This window comes from Dysidea avara, chromosome 5 (assembly GCF_963678975.1).
Source record: "Dysidea avara chromosome 5, odDysAvar1.4, whole genome shotgun sequence".
Lineage (NCBI taxonomy): Eukaryota > Metazoa > Porifera > Demospongiae > Dictyoceratida > Dysideidae > Dysidea > Dysidea avara.
This window is the reverse complement of record NC_089276.1, coordinates 9,152,968-9,165,634: the sequence shown is the minus strand read 5'-3', so window position 1 is coordinate 9,165,634 and position 12,667 is coordinate 9,152,968. Positions and strand designations below refer to the sequence as shown.

General features: G+C 37.9%; 1 protein-coding gene and 1 long non-coding RNA gene across 4 annotated transcripts in view; one reads left to right on the top strand and one right to left on the bottom strand.

The window, feature by feature from the left end:
• The window catches only part of LOC136254979 (uncharacterized), a 143,201-nt gene extending 142,695 nt beyond the window's left edge, over nucleotides 1-506 (bottom strand). The window contains exon 1 of the mRNA XM_066047700.1: nucleotides 239-506. Coding sequence (XP_065903772.1) covers nucleotides 239-428 — 190 coding nt within the window. The 5' untranslated portion in view covers nucleotides 429-506. The remainder of the gene's footprint in view (nucleotides 1-238) is intronic.
• A 5,416-nt stretch (nucleotides 507-5,922) lies between these two features.
• Nucleotides 5,923-10,157, top strand: LOC136256916 (uncharacterized). Of its 3 annotated transcripts, none has more exons than XR_010701736.1 (3): nucleotides 5,923-6,051; nucleotides 6,103-6,176; nucleotides 10,011-10,157. It is a non-coding gene; the product is annotated as an uncharacterized lncRNA (long non-coding RNA). The 3 variants fall into 3 exon arrangements; XR_010701735.1 differs by having other exon boundaries at nucleotides 5,923-6,055; nucleotides 6,112-6,176; XR_010701737.1 differs by having other exon boundaries at nucleotides 5,923-6,055.
• The last annotated feature ends 2,510 nt before the right edge of the window (nucleotides 10,158-12,667 follow it).

Sequence of the window (12,667 nt, the reverse complement as noted above, 5' to 3'; positions counted from 1 at the left end):
AACACGATGATGCCCAGGATTTATCCACAGGAGTGTCAATTCACCAACCAGCAAGGCGATAAAAACTTGCATATTTTTTTTCTGAAGCTTGCATTTTTTACCCATTGTTTTTGAATGCATTTTATTACAAAAGTACCATTGTACGTATATCGACGGTTTTCTAAAATTAGGTCACAAATGTGCATGAGTACATGAGAGTATGCATCTAGACTGTATAATAACACAGACACTTGCTTACCAACAATAGCATCAACAACAATGTCCAAACTATCACTTCCAATAGGGTTAGTGACAGTACATGTATAAGTTCCAATATCACTACTACTGATGTTACTAATGCTGTAGGTACTTTGGAAGACTGCAGCAGATCCAGTGTGAGTTACACTTGTAGTAATACTATTGTTTTGTAGTTCAATTCCATCCTTCATCCAAGTAAAAATATCTGGTGGTGATCCTTCTGAAGTGCATGTTAATGAAACTGAATTTCCCAGTGTAGAATTTATGCTTTGTGATGGAGTGGTCAAAACAGGAGAAGCTATAAAAGTACACTTAACAATAACAAACAAGATAACTCTATTTAAACACAGTTACAGTATTTATGACCAACAACTACAACAACTTTCATCAGCCAAGTATCTGGGAGTCACTATTGACAGCCATCTTACTTGGAAAGATCACATCAATGATATCTGTTCCAAAGATAACTCTGCAAAGGCATTTCTACAAAGAAATATATACCAGTGCCCAAAAGCCATAAAGTCAAATTGCTATAAATCACTAGTCAGGCCAATTCTAGAATATGCTGCACCAGTGTGGTGTCCCTTTCTACAATGCCAAACCTATCAAATAGAGAAGATACAGAGTAGTATGGCACACTTTGTGATGAATGACAATTTTCGGTATAGCAGTGCCACAAACATGATGAATCATCTATTTTGGCCCACATTAGCAAGTAGACGAAATTACCTGAAACTGATTCTGTTCTACAAAATTGACAAAGAATTTGTTGAAACCACTGTAAACTTGATGCCACTAACTACACTTACACGAGGACACCCCTGTTGTTACATCATCCCTCCAATCAGAACTGAGACTTTTGCCAACTCTTTCCTACCCTCCACTACCAAACTGTGGAATGAGCTACCTGAGCCACTAGTGATGATAGACAACTTGCATCTGTGTGTTTATACTGTCTGTGAGGATCTACACAGTAATAATAATCTAATCCAAAACAGCCAAGCTGTAAAAAAAGTGTGCGGCCCTCAGAAAGGCTATGGTGAAAAAAGATGTGAAATCCAAGGTGGCGGCCAAGAAATGGCTGTGATGGTAGGTTAATGGTAAAAATTTTAATAACGACAATTCAGGTGAATTTTTGTGCCACTTCACAAAATTTACCTAAACTGTCATTATTAAAATTTTTACCATTAACCTACCATCACAGCCATTTCTTGGCCGCCACCTTGGATTTCACATCTTTTTTCACCATAGCCTTTCTGAGGGCCGCACACTTTTTTTACAGCTTGGCTGTTTTGGATTAGATTTCATTTCTTTTTGTATTTGTATACCCCAAAGCCGGCCTATGGCCAGCTTTGGGACTTTTTCAACCTATGTTTTTTTCTTTACTACAGGAAGAAGAAAAGATGAAGTAGATGTACTTTAAATATTTTATCAGTAAATGTACAAATTATATATGCTGTATAATACATATGTGACCGGATTTGCGAAAAGGGGTCTTCCACACACATCCAATTTGCCAAATTTGACAATTGATAACTTCAGATTGGAAAGAGCTATTGCCTTGAATTTTGGACAGTGGTGCGCACCACTATAGCTGAATACATGGTGAAATGTTCAGGTTAATATGTTACTTGAACACTGAGTTATGGTCTCCAACGTTTATGGAATTGGATGTGTGTGGAAGATCCCTTTTCACAAATCCGGTCACATAATTATATTGATTACAGAAATCTCCATGGTGGTTTCTTTGTAACTGAACACTCTACAAGGTGACTTCTTCTAATTGCTCTCTCTACAGGGTGAATTGTTTGTAGCTGAACGATCTACAAGGTAACTTCTTCTAGCTGATCTCTCTACAGGGTGATGTGTTTGTAGCTGAATTCTGTATAGATGATTTGTTTGCAGCTGAGCTCTTTACAGAAAGGTTTCTTTGTAGCTGAACTCTCTAAAAGGTAACTTCTTCTAACTGATCTTTCTACAGGGCAATTTGTTTCTGGCAGAGTTTTCTACAGGGTGATTTCTTTGCAGCTGAACTCTCTACATGGTGGTTTCTTTGTAGCTGAACTCTCTACAAGGTAACTTCTTCTAACTGATCTTTCTACAGGGTGATTTGTTTGTAGCTGAACTATCTACAAGGTAATTTCTTCTAGCTGATCTCTCTACAGGGTGATTTGTTTGTAGCTGAATTCTGTACAAGTGATTTGTTTGCAGCTGAGCTCTTTACAGAATGGTTTCTTTGTAGCTGAACTCTCTACAGGGTGATTTGTTTGTAGCTGAAATCCCTACAAGGTAACTTCTTCTAGCTGATCTTTCTACAGGGCGATTTGTTTGTAGCTGAGTTCTCTACAGGGTGTTTGTTTGCAGCTGAATTGTCTACATGGTGGTTTCTTTATAGCTGAACTCTCTACAAGGTGACTTCTTCTAGCTGATCTCTCTATAGGGTGATTTGTTTGTAGCTGAACTCTCTACAGGTGATTTGTTTGTAGCTGAACTCTCTACAAGGCGATACTTCTAGGTGATCTCTCTACAGGATTCCTTGTTTCTAAATGAACTCTCAACAGGATGATCTGTTCATAGCTGAACTTTCTACTAGGTGATTTGTTTGCAGCTGAACTCTCTAAATGGTGGTTTCTTTGTAGCTGAACTCTCTACAATGTGACTTCTTCTAGCTGAACTCTCTACAAGGTGACTTGTTTCTAGCTGATCTCTCTACAGGGTGACTTGTTTCTAGCTGAACTCTCTACAGGTGATTTGTTTGTAGCTGAACTCTCTACATGGTGGTTTCGTTGTAGCTGAACTCTCTACAAGGTAACTTCTTCTAGCTGATCTTTTTACACTGCATATTTGTTTGTAGCTGAGTTCTCTACAGGGTGATTTGTTTGCAGCTGAACTCTCTACATGGGAGTTTCTTTGTAGCTGAACTCTCTACAATGTGACTTCTTCTATATAGCTGAACTCTCTACAGGGTGACTTGTTTCTAGCTGAACACTCTACAGGTGATTTGTTTGCAGCTGAACTCTCTACATGGTGGTTTCTTTGTAGCTGAACTCTCTACAAGGTAACTTCTTCTAGCTGATCTTTCTACAAGGTGATTGAGTTTTTTGCAGCTGAACTCTTTACATGGTGGTTCCTTTGTAGCTGAACTCTCTAAAAGGTGACTTCTTCTAGCTGAACTCTCTACAGGATGATTTGTTTGCAGCTGAACTCTCTACGTGGTAGTTTCTTTGTAGCTGAACGCTCTACAATGTGACTTCTTCTAGCTGAACTCTCTACAGGGTGACTTGTTTTTAGCTGATCTCTCTACAGGGTGACTTGTTTCTAGCTGAACTCTCTACAGGTGATTTGTTTGCAGCTGAACTCTCTTCATGTTGGTTTCTTTGTAGCTGAACTCTCTACAAGGTAACTTCTTCTAGATGATCTTTCTACAGGGTGATTTGTTTGTAGCTGAATTCTCTACAGGGTGATTTATTTGCACCTTAACTCTCTACAAGGTGACTTCTTCTAGCTGAACTCTCAACAGAGTGATTGATTTTGTTTGCAGCTGAACTCTCTAGATGGTGGTTTCTTTGTAACTGAACTCTCTACAGGGTGATTTGTTTGTAGCTGAACTCTCTACAGGGTAATCTGTTCATAGCTGAACTCCCTATAAGGTAACTTCTTCTAGCTAATCTTTCTACAGGGCGATTTGTTTGTAGCTGAGTTCTCTACAGCGTGATTTGTTTGCAGCTGAACTCTACAGGGTAGTTTCTTTGTAGCTCTACAATGTGACTTCTTCTAGCTGAACTCTCTACAAGGTGACTTGTTTCTAGCTGATCTCTCTACAAGGTGACTTGTTTCTAGCTGAACTCTCTACAGGTGATTTGTTTGCAGCTGAACTCTCTACATGGTTTATTTCTTTGTAACTGAACTCCCTGCAAGGTGACTTCTTCTAGCTGATCTCTCTACAGGGAGATTTGTTTGTAGCTTAACTCTCTACAGGTGATTTGTTTGCAGCTGAACTCTCTACATGATGGTTTCTTTGTAGCTGAACTCTCTACAAGGTAATTTCTTCTAGCTGATCTCTCTACAGGCCGATTTGTTTGTAGCTGAACTCTCTACATGATGGTTTCTTTGTAGCTGAACTCTCTACAAGGTGATTTCTTCTATAGCTGATCTTTCTACAGGGTGATTTGTTTGTAGTTGAACTCTCTACATGATAGTTTCTTTGTAGCTGAACTCTCTACAAGGTGATTTCTTCTATAGCTGATCTTTCTACAGGGTGATTTGTTTGTACCTGAACTATCTACATGATGGTTTCTTTGTAGCTGATCTCTCTACAGGACAATTTGTTTGTATCTGAACTCTCACATGATTGTTTCTTTGAAGCTGAACTCTCTACAAGGTGATTTCTTCTAGCTGATCTTTCTACAGGGTGATTTGTTTGTAACAGAACTCTCTACAAGGAAACTTCTTCTAGCTGATCTCTCTACAGGGAGATTTGTTTGTAGCTGAACTCTCTATACATGATTTTTTTCCGGCTGAATTCTCTACATGATGGTTTCTTTGTAGCTGAACTCTCTACAAGGTAACTTCTTCTAGCTGATCTCTTTACAGGGTGAATTGTTTGTAGCTGAACGATCTACAAGGTAACTTCTTCTAACTGATCTCTCTACAGGGTGATTTGTCTGTAGCTGAACTGTCTACAAGGAAACCTCTTTTAACTGAGCTCTGTACAGGGTGAATTGTTTGTAGCTGAACTATCTACAAGGTAACTTCTTCTAGCTGATCTCTCTACAGGGTGATTTGTTTGTAGCTGAATTCTGTATAGGTGATTTGTTTGCAGCTGAACTCTTTACAGAATGGTTTCTTTGTAGCTGAACTCTCTACAAGGTAACTTCTTCTAGCTGATGTATCTACAGGGTCACTAGTTTGTAGCTGAATTCTCTACATGGTGGTTTCTTTGTAACTGAACTATCTAGAAGGTGACATCTTCTAGCTGATCTTTCAACAGGGTGATTTGTTTGTAACTGAATTCTCTACAAGAAAACTTCTTCTAACTGATGTCTGAACAGGGTGAATTGTTTGTAGCTGAACTCTCTACAGGGTGATTTGTTTGTAGCTGATCTCTATACAGGTTACTTATTTCTAACTGATCTCTTGAATTCTGTTCAGGGTGACTGCTCTATTAGGATGACTGCTCTATTAGAGTATCTCGATCTCGCACTTGCTACACCAAGTTGGATTTCGTGTTATAACTCCGTGGCTTTAAGTCTGATTCTTCTACACCATTGAAGAGCCTTTCTAAGATGATAACTCCATCTGTACAGCGATTTTCAAAGCATTACCCCAAGTGGTTTATCTGGTAGACGTGGCAAGCATAATTACATAACCAAGTAATAAGAATAATACTTTTTTTCGTCAAAATACGTCATAAATAATTAAATAATTAAATAATGTACGGCTAAACCACTGCACATAAAAATACGCACTCACCGGTAATGAAATAAGTAATACACGAAGGGAAAAACTAAAAATGGATTCATCTCTACTTGCTGTAATTACGTAGTTTACTATTCCAAATAACGCTGTCCAATAAACAAACAAAATAACTTTGCGGTAAGAGTCCCTAGCAACGAACTCGTACAACCGGTTTGAAAAACGGGTTGTAGCTTATAGCTTATAGCAACCGAATAATTGATATGCGCTGCGCGTTTAACCTGGCATTAGATACTACTTGCAGTTGGGAAGCTCAGTGAGAAGGCACTTCGAGTTAAATGAATTGTTAGTTAATGGATGAACAGAATACCACACATCGAGATTTAGTGGGCGTGTCACGTGCGTAAGGAACTCGGCCAGTTAAAACCAAGTGTAATTTTACTCGTCCAGTTACTGTAGGACGGCGACTGAAGGAGCAGGGAGAAACGACGCAAGAAGGTTTACAGCTGAAAAAGTGTTGTAAGGTGAGTAGGAAAGGGTCCAAGAGAACATATAAGAGGAATGTCAAGCATATTGGATATTTAAGTAGAGCAATATAGTAAAAGTAAAAAGATATCTTGATAGAGCAGCTTATTTGTTTGCTCCTTGCTTCACTACATAATGTGAAAAGTGATTTTCCAATGATATAACCTTTTTTTTATTTACAGTAAAGTTGATTCGCACTTTTGACTGTATCTCTAACGTTGAAGACAGAAAAAGTCTGTAATGAATTTCAACATATTTACCCCTTCATTTTATTGGTCATCACATTGTGTACTGCACACAGTTTTATTGACTGTAGAAACTAGTCTGCCTTTCTATAGAGTAAGGGTCTGGTCACTCTGACATTCAAAATTTGTGTGTAACACTTAAAACTGGTAATGCTGCCTAATCCATATGGAAAGAAATCTTAGTTATGTTAATCCATACAGAAAGAATCTTTGGTTTTCTTTGGGTAGTAGTTGTTTGCTGATGTTTTCGAGAACTACTCACTTTATGTGGTTGTTGGATGTGCCATCCTTGCTGACATCAGGGGTGTACACAGGAATTTTGAAAAAGGGGTTTCCACTACAGCTAAGTTACTGTTATATTAGAATAGTTTATATTGTCTGACTGCTTTATTAGAGTATCTCAATCTTTTCACCAAAATCATAATTAAGAACTATGCTATAAGTGTTGCTATCATGTGAAAAACCATTATTTAACTAAGATAAAAGTTTAAAATGTGTCCTGTTCCACGACAGATTCCAGACTCTGGAACCCTGAAGTTTCAATTTCTTAATGTTTCAAGTACAGTGTAAAATCCAAAGGGGTTTCCTGAAACCCCTGGAAACTCCCCTCCATATGTCCTGCTGACATTATTGTGACATCACTGTTTAATGACACCTCTAAAGTGACCAGACCCTCTCTCTATGCAGAGGAGCAGACTAGATAGAAACACTATTAACATCTGTAACGTTAACCGTGCTAAATTTCTAGGCCAAACTGTTGGTGTTTCTTTTTCAGGTACTCATAAGTTAGACTCTAAATTGATGAATGTTCTATGAGAATACAATCCACTCTAAAGAATTTGTTGACATCTGATTCTAAAAAAAATTGACATTTGTTTTTCATTTCAACACCGTTGTGCAATGGCATAGCCAGACTTTGCCATGTCTGGGCACTGGGTGGGCAAGTCATATTCAGCCATGAAACACACATACACATGCCCATCTTCATATGGACCTCAATACAACATTTCAAAGAATAGTGTTATGCATTATGTAACACTACTGTATGCAAAATGACTAATATAACCTTGAGAACCCTAACTAGCTATTGGCCTGCTTAACCCGTATATACATCTGAATGTGTCTTTATATAGTTTATACCTGACTATAGGAAGAAACTTGAAAGCACGAGGTGTATTTAATGCTCTGTATTGAATTACACATGATAAATATGTCCTGCCACTAGACTAGAAACAAAGAAACAATTGTTGATTGAACAAGTTGACCACACCATTTGAACTATCACTAAGTAGTATCCACATTGCTAGATGGGTGCTAATGTCTCAAATAACTTCCTCTATTCTCTGATCAGAGTTTGGACCACGCCACATGTTACATAACTTATTCCAAATGTAAACTGTCCAACCCACTACTGGTTATTTGAGCTGTGTTATTTATTCTTGTATAATAGTTAAGTACGCTAGACCCTCAATTATCCAACCCTCATTCATCCGTATCCTCGTTTATCCAAAATTGGTAATGACTACTTTATTAGAGTGTTTTGAGTACAAATGTATGTTTATTAGAGTTTTTCAACAGAGCTCTGGATATAAATGTATAGACTTCAGTTTTACAAACAATTAATTTATCTGAACACTTTTACCAATGTCTGAGACACATCGGGTTTCAGATAACTAAGGGTCCACTGTACCTTCATCATATTTGACTGGTTAATAGCCGCGGCTCTTACAATAGCTGCCCCCAGATAGTGGCCACTCTACAGCCTAAAATTATTGTCCTAAGAGTTGCCCTCGGATAAGAGTCACATCTTGTATCTGAATATGCTGGTACAAGTGTTGTTAAGACATGTTTGGAGCAGAAACCAGGCAAAGGAGTTGTTTAAGCCAGGAAATGACGTTTTTGAGAAAAGTTTAAATGAGTAATACCATTGAAGGATGATTGAACAAGGCCAGTCACTTGTGAATCCATAAAGACACCATGAGCTGCTGCCACAAAAGCCCAAAGTAACCGCAGGGTTTTCTTTGCTGAAAGTTGTAGTAGCCTCAGCTATAACCGGTCAAATGTAGTATTTGTTTTAACAACTAAATATTCGATGATTACTGAATTGCAGCATGTGCGGTTTCTTTTACATTCAACAGAACAGTCACTCTAATACAGCAAGGAGACAGAAGTAGTTGCTACTTGCTAATAGTCAGCCTCATGTTGGGTCTATTGTTAAAAAAATTCTGGATAATATGTTTCCTGCTTTTCTGTAAAGTTTCCCTAATAGAACAGTCACTCTTATACAACAGTAAAATAAGTACTGTATACAGTAAACTGCTGAAATCACCCTCAGATTCAACCCCAATGGTCTAATTTTCCAAAATTGTCTTAGGGATAGGGGTGGGGTGCATGGCCTACTAGGAAGCACACTAAGGTGTGCCTTCCGTGTATTACCAAGCTTTAGTATTTATATAGCTAGGCCCTAAAGTCTATCAGTTCTTCTGAATTTTAGGTGCATTGGAATTAGCAGCAATGAGAAGGTGTGTACACTGGAGAAATGATTGTCAGTTCACTTATTGTATAGTATGATAGTACTGTTATCGTGCTGTATAGTAGGAACCACAAAGGCATGGGTGTGGCCCATCCAAAAACCATCCTCACTTTTCCCAAACGATGATGTGGCAGTATTGGCTAGGTAAAACTAAGCCAAAACAAGCCTTCAGATTGACCCAACATGTTTCCAACAAGTTGCTACAGAATTTGAAAAAAACATTTAACAGAATATCTACTCTTCTATTCTGTGTGTGTCTGCGTGCATATGTGCATGCGGTGTATTGGGTGGTGATGATTGTGTGGTATCAATAGTCTTTTTCTAATGGTACAGGGAACAGGGAATTCTTATTATAAGCTCCGCTTGTGATTAATTCAGAGTAAACCAATTACTAGTAACTGTTATTTACTCTGATGTAAAACTTAGACCAACAAATAAACGTTAGTTTACTCTGAAGTAAATCTTGGGGTAAACTACACTATATACGTAGTGTCCCACCCGTTAGTTTACTGTTACATCTGTTACAGGGTAAAATGGTATATCAGTTTTCTTCCTGTGGTGAAATGACGTACAGTGCTAGCTCCCTTGATTATCTGAACACTTGGTTATCCGAACAGCAGAAATGAGCTCTCTTTTGTTTATGATGTATGTTCTATTAGAGTATTTGAGCTCAGTATATAAATGTATGGGGTTTGATTATCTGACCATGTCTTGGTCCCAAGGGGGTCGGATAACACTGTATTACCCTGTGATTAATGATCATGTGGAATAACACAGTTACTTTGTTTATGCAAAATGGTAGCTTGAAACAGCCCTTGAATAGCCCTACTTCTATCCATTCCTAGCCAGAATAAAATTCATTGGCAAAAATGATATAGTGTTGTTTAAGTTGTGTTACTCATTCTTGTACAGTAGCTGAGTAATTTCATCAGTCAGTCAGACTTTTTTTATTCAGAATAATATGTCCCTGAGAGGTTCCCTATACTATACATGTAACTGTATTTGTTGGATATCAAATGTGGGAATAAGCAGTTTCATGTATTCTTGTTTTGTAGCAAGATAAATAAATGGAATACCTGTCTCAAGTTACTATTAATGGATAAAGATATACACTTGAAAAATTACTTTTGTATACTGTCAACTGTTACGTGCTTTTATGTTGTTATCATACTACATTTTTAGTGTATAGCATCAGAATTCCACTTAAATAAATGTTGATTAATGTTAGGTCGTTAAGTGGGTGGTTTTCTTTATGTTTTTTGGTCTTGAAAAAAATCTTACCTACTTGCAAGTTAAAAGTTGCTCTTATGGTGTTGCAAACTGACACTACATCTACATTCTTGTGGCATAATCAGGGCTATGGGGACAAGGTAGAGAAGCCACCATCAATTGTGACACAAGCAGCTGATGCAATAGGACCTTGACTATCCAAACCGTGATTATTCATTCTTTATTAGTGACTGCTCTATTAGAATATTTCTTCATTAGGTGAACGTTCTATTAGAGTAAGTGTATGTTCCATTAGAGTAGTTGAACGGAACTCTGTATATGTTTAAACTGGCACACAGGTGTTCGGATAATGGAGGTCCTACTGTACTTATTATCTAATCCAAAACAGCCAAGCTGTAAAAAAAGTGTGCGGCCCTCAAAAAGGCTATGGTGAAAAAAGATGTGAAATCCAAGGTGGCGGCCAAGAAATGGCTGTGATGGTAGGTTAATGGTAAAAATTTTAATAAGGACAATTCAGGTGAATTTTTGTGCCGCTTCACAAAATTTACCTAAATTGTCATTATTAAAATTTTTACCATTATCCTACCATCACAGCCATTTCTTGGCCGCCACCTTGGATTTCACATCTTTTTTCACCATAGCCTTTTTGAGGGCCGCACACTTTTTTTACAGCTTGGCTGTTTTGGATTAGATTTCATTTCTTTTTGTATTTGTATACCCCAAAGCCGGCCTATGGCCAGCTTTGGGACTTTTTTAACCTGTCTTTTTTTCTTTACTACAGGAAGAAGAAAATGTGAGGCAGATGTACTTTAAATATTTCTGATTTTATCAGTAAATGTACAAATTATATATATATAATACATATATTTATCATAGAACTCTCCATGGTGGTTTCTTTGTAACTGAACACTCTACAAGGTGACTTCTTCTTGCTGCTCTCTCTGCAGGGTGAATGTTTGTAGCTGAACAATCTACAATGTAACTTCTTCTAGCTGATCTATCTACAGGGTGATTTATTTGTAGCTGAACTATCTACAAGGTAACTTCTTTTAGCTGATCTCTCTACAGGGTGATTTGTTTGTAGCTGAACTCTCTACAGGGTGATTTGTTTGTAGCTGAACTCTCTACAGGGTGATCTGTTCATAGCTGAACTCCCTATAAGGTAACTTCTTCTAGCTAATCTTTCTACAGGGCGATTTGTTTGTAGCTGAGTTCTCTACAGCGTGATTTGTTTGCAGCTGAACTCTACAGGGTAGTTTCTTTGTAGCTCTACAATGTGACTTCTTCTAGCTGAACTCTCTACAAGGTGACTTGTTTCTAGCTGATCTCTCTACAGGGTGACTTGTTTCTAGCTGAACTCTCTACAGGTGATTTGTTTGCAGCTGAACTCTCTACATGGTTTATTTCTTTGTAACTGAACTCCCTGCAAGGTGACTTCTTCTAGCTGATCTCTCTACAGGGAGATTTGTTTGTAGCTTAACTCTCTACAGGTGATTTGTTTGCAGCTGAACTCTCTACATGATGGTTTCTTTGTAGCTGAACTCTCTACAAGGTAATTTCTTCTAGCTGATCTCTCTACAGGCCGATTTGTTTGTAGCTGAACTCTCTACATGATGGTTTCTTTGTAGCTGAACTCTCTACAAGGTGATTTCTTCTATAGCTGATCTTTCTACAGGGTGATTTGTTTGTAGTTGAACTCTCTACATGATGGTTTCTTTGTAGCTGAACTCTCTACAAGGTGATTTCTTCTATAGCTGATCTTTCTACAGGGTGATTTGTTTGTACCTGAACTATCTACATGATGGTTTCTTTGTAGCTGAACTCTCTACAAGGTAACTTCTTCTAGCTGATCTCTCTACAGGACAATTTGTTTGTACGTGAACTCTCACATGATTGTTTCTTTGAAGCTGAACTCTCTACAAGGTGATTTCTTCTAGCTGATCTTTCTACAGGGTGATTTGTTTGTAGCAGAACTCTCTACAAGGAAACTTCTTCTACTAGCTGATCTCTCTACAGGGAGATTTGTTTGTAGCTGAACTCTCTATACATGATTTGTTTGCGGCTGAATTCTCTACATGATGGTTTCTTTGTAACTGAACTCTCTACAAGGTAACTTCTTCTAGCTGATCTCTTTACAGGGTGAATTGTTTGTAGCTGAACGATCTACAAGGTAACTTCTTCTAACTGATCTCTCTACAGGGTGATTTGTCTGTAGCTGAACTCTCTACAAGGAAACCTCTTTTAACTGAGCTCTGTACAGGGTGAATTGTTTGTAGCTGAACTATCTACAAGGTAACTTCTTCTAGCTGATCTCTCTACAGGATGATTTGTTTGTAACTGAACTATCTACAAGGTAACTTCTTCTAGCTGATCTCTCTACAGGGTGATTTGTTTGTAGCTGAACTCTCTACAAGAAAACTTCTTCTAACTGATGTCTGAACAGGGTGAATTGTTTGTAGCTGAACTCTCTACAGGGTGATTT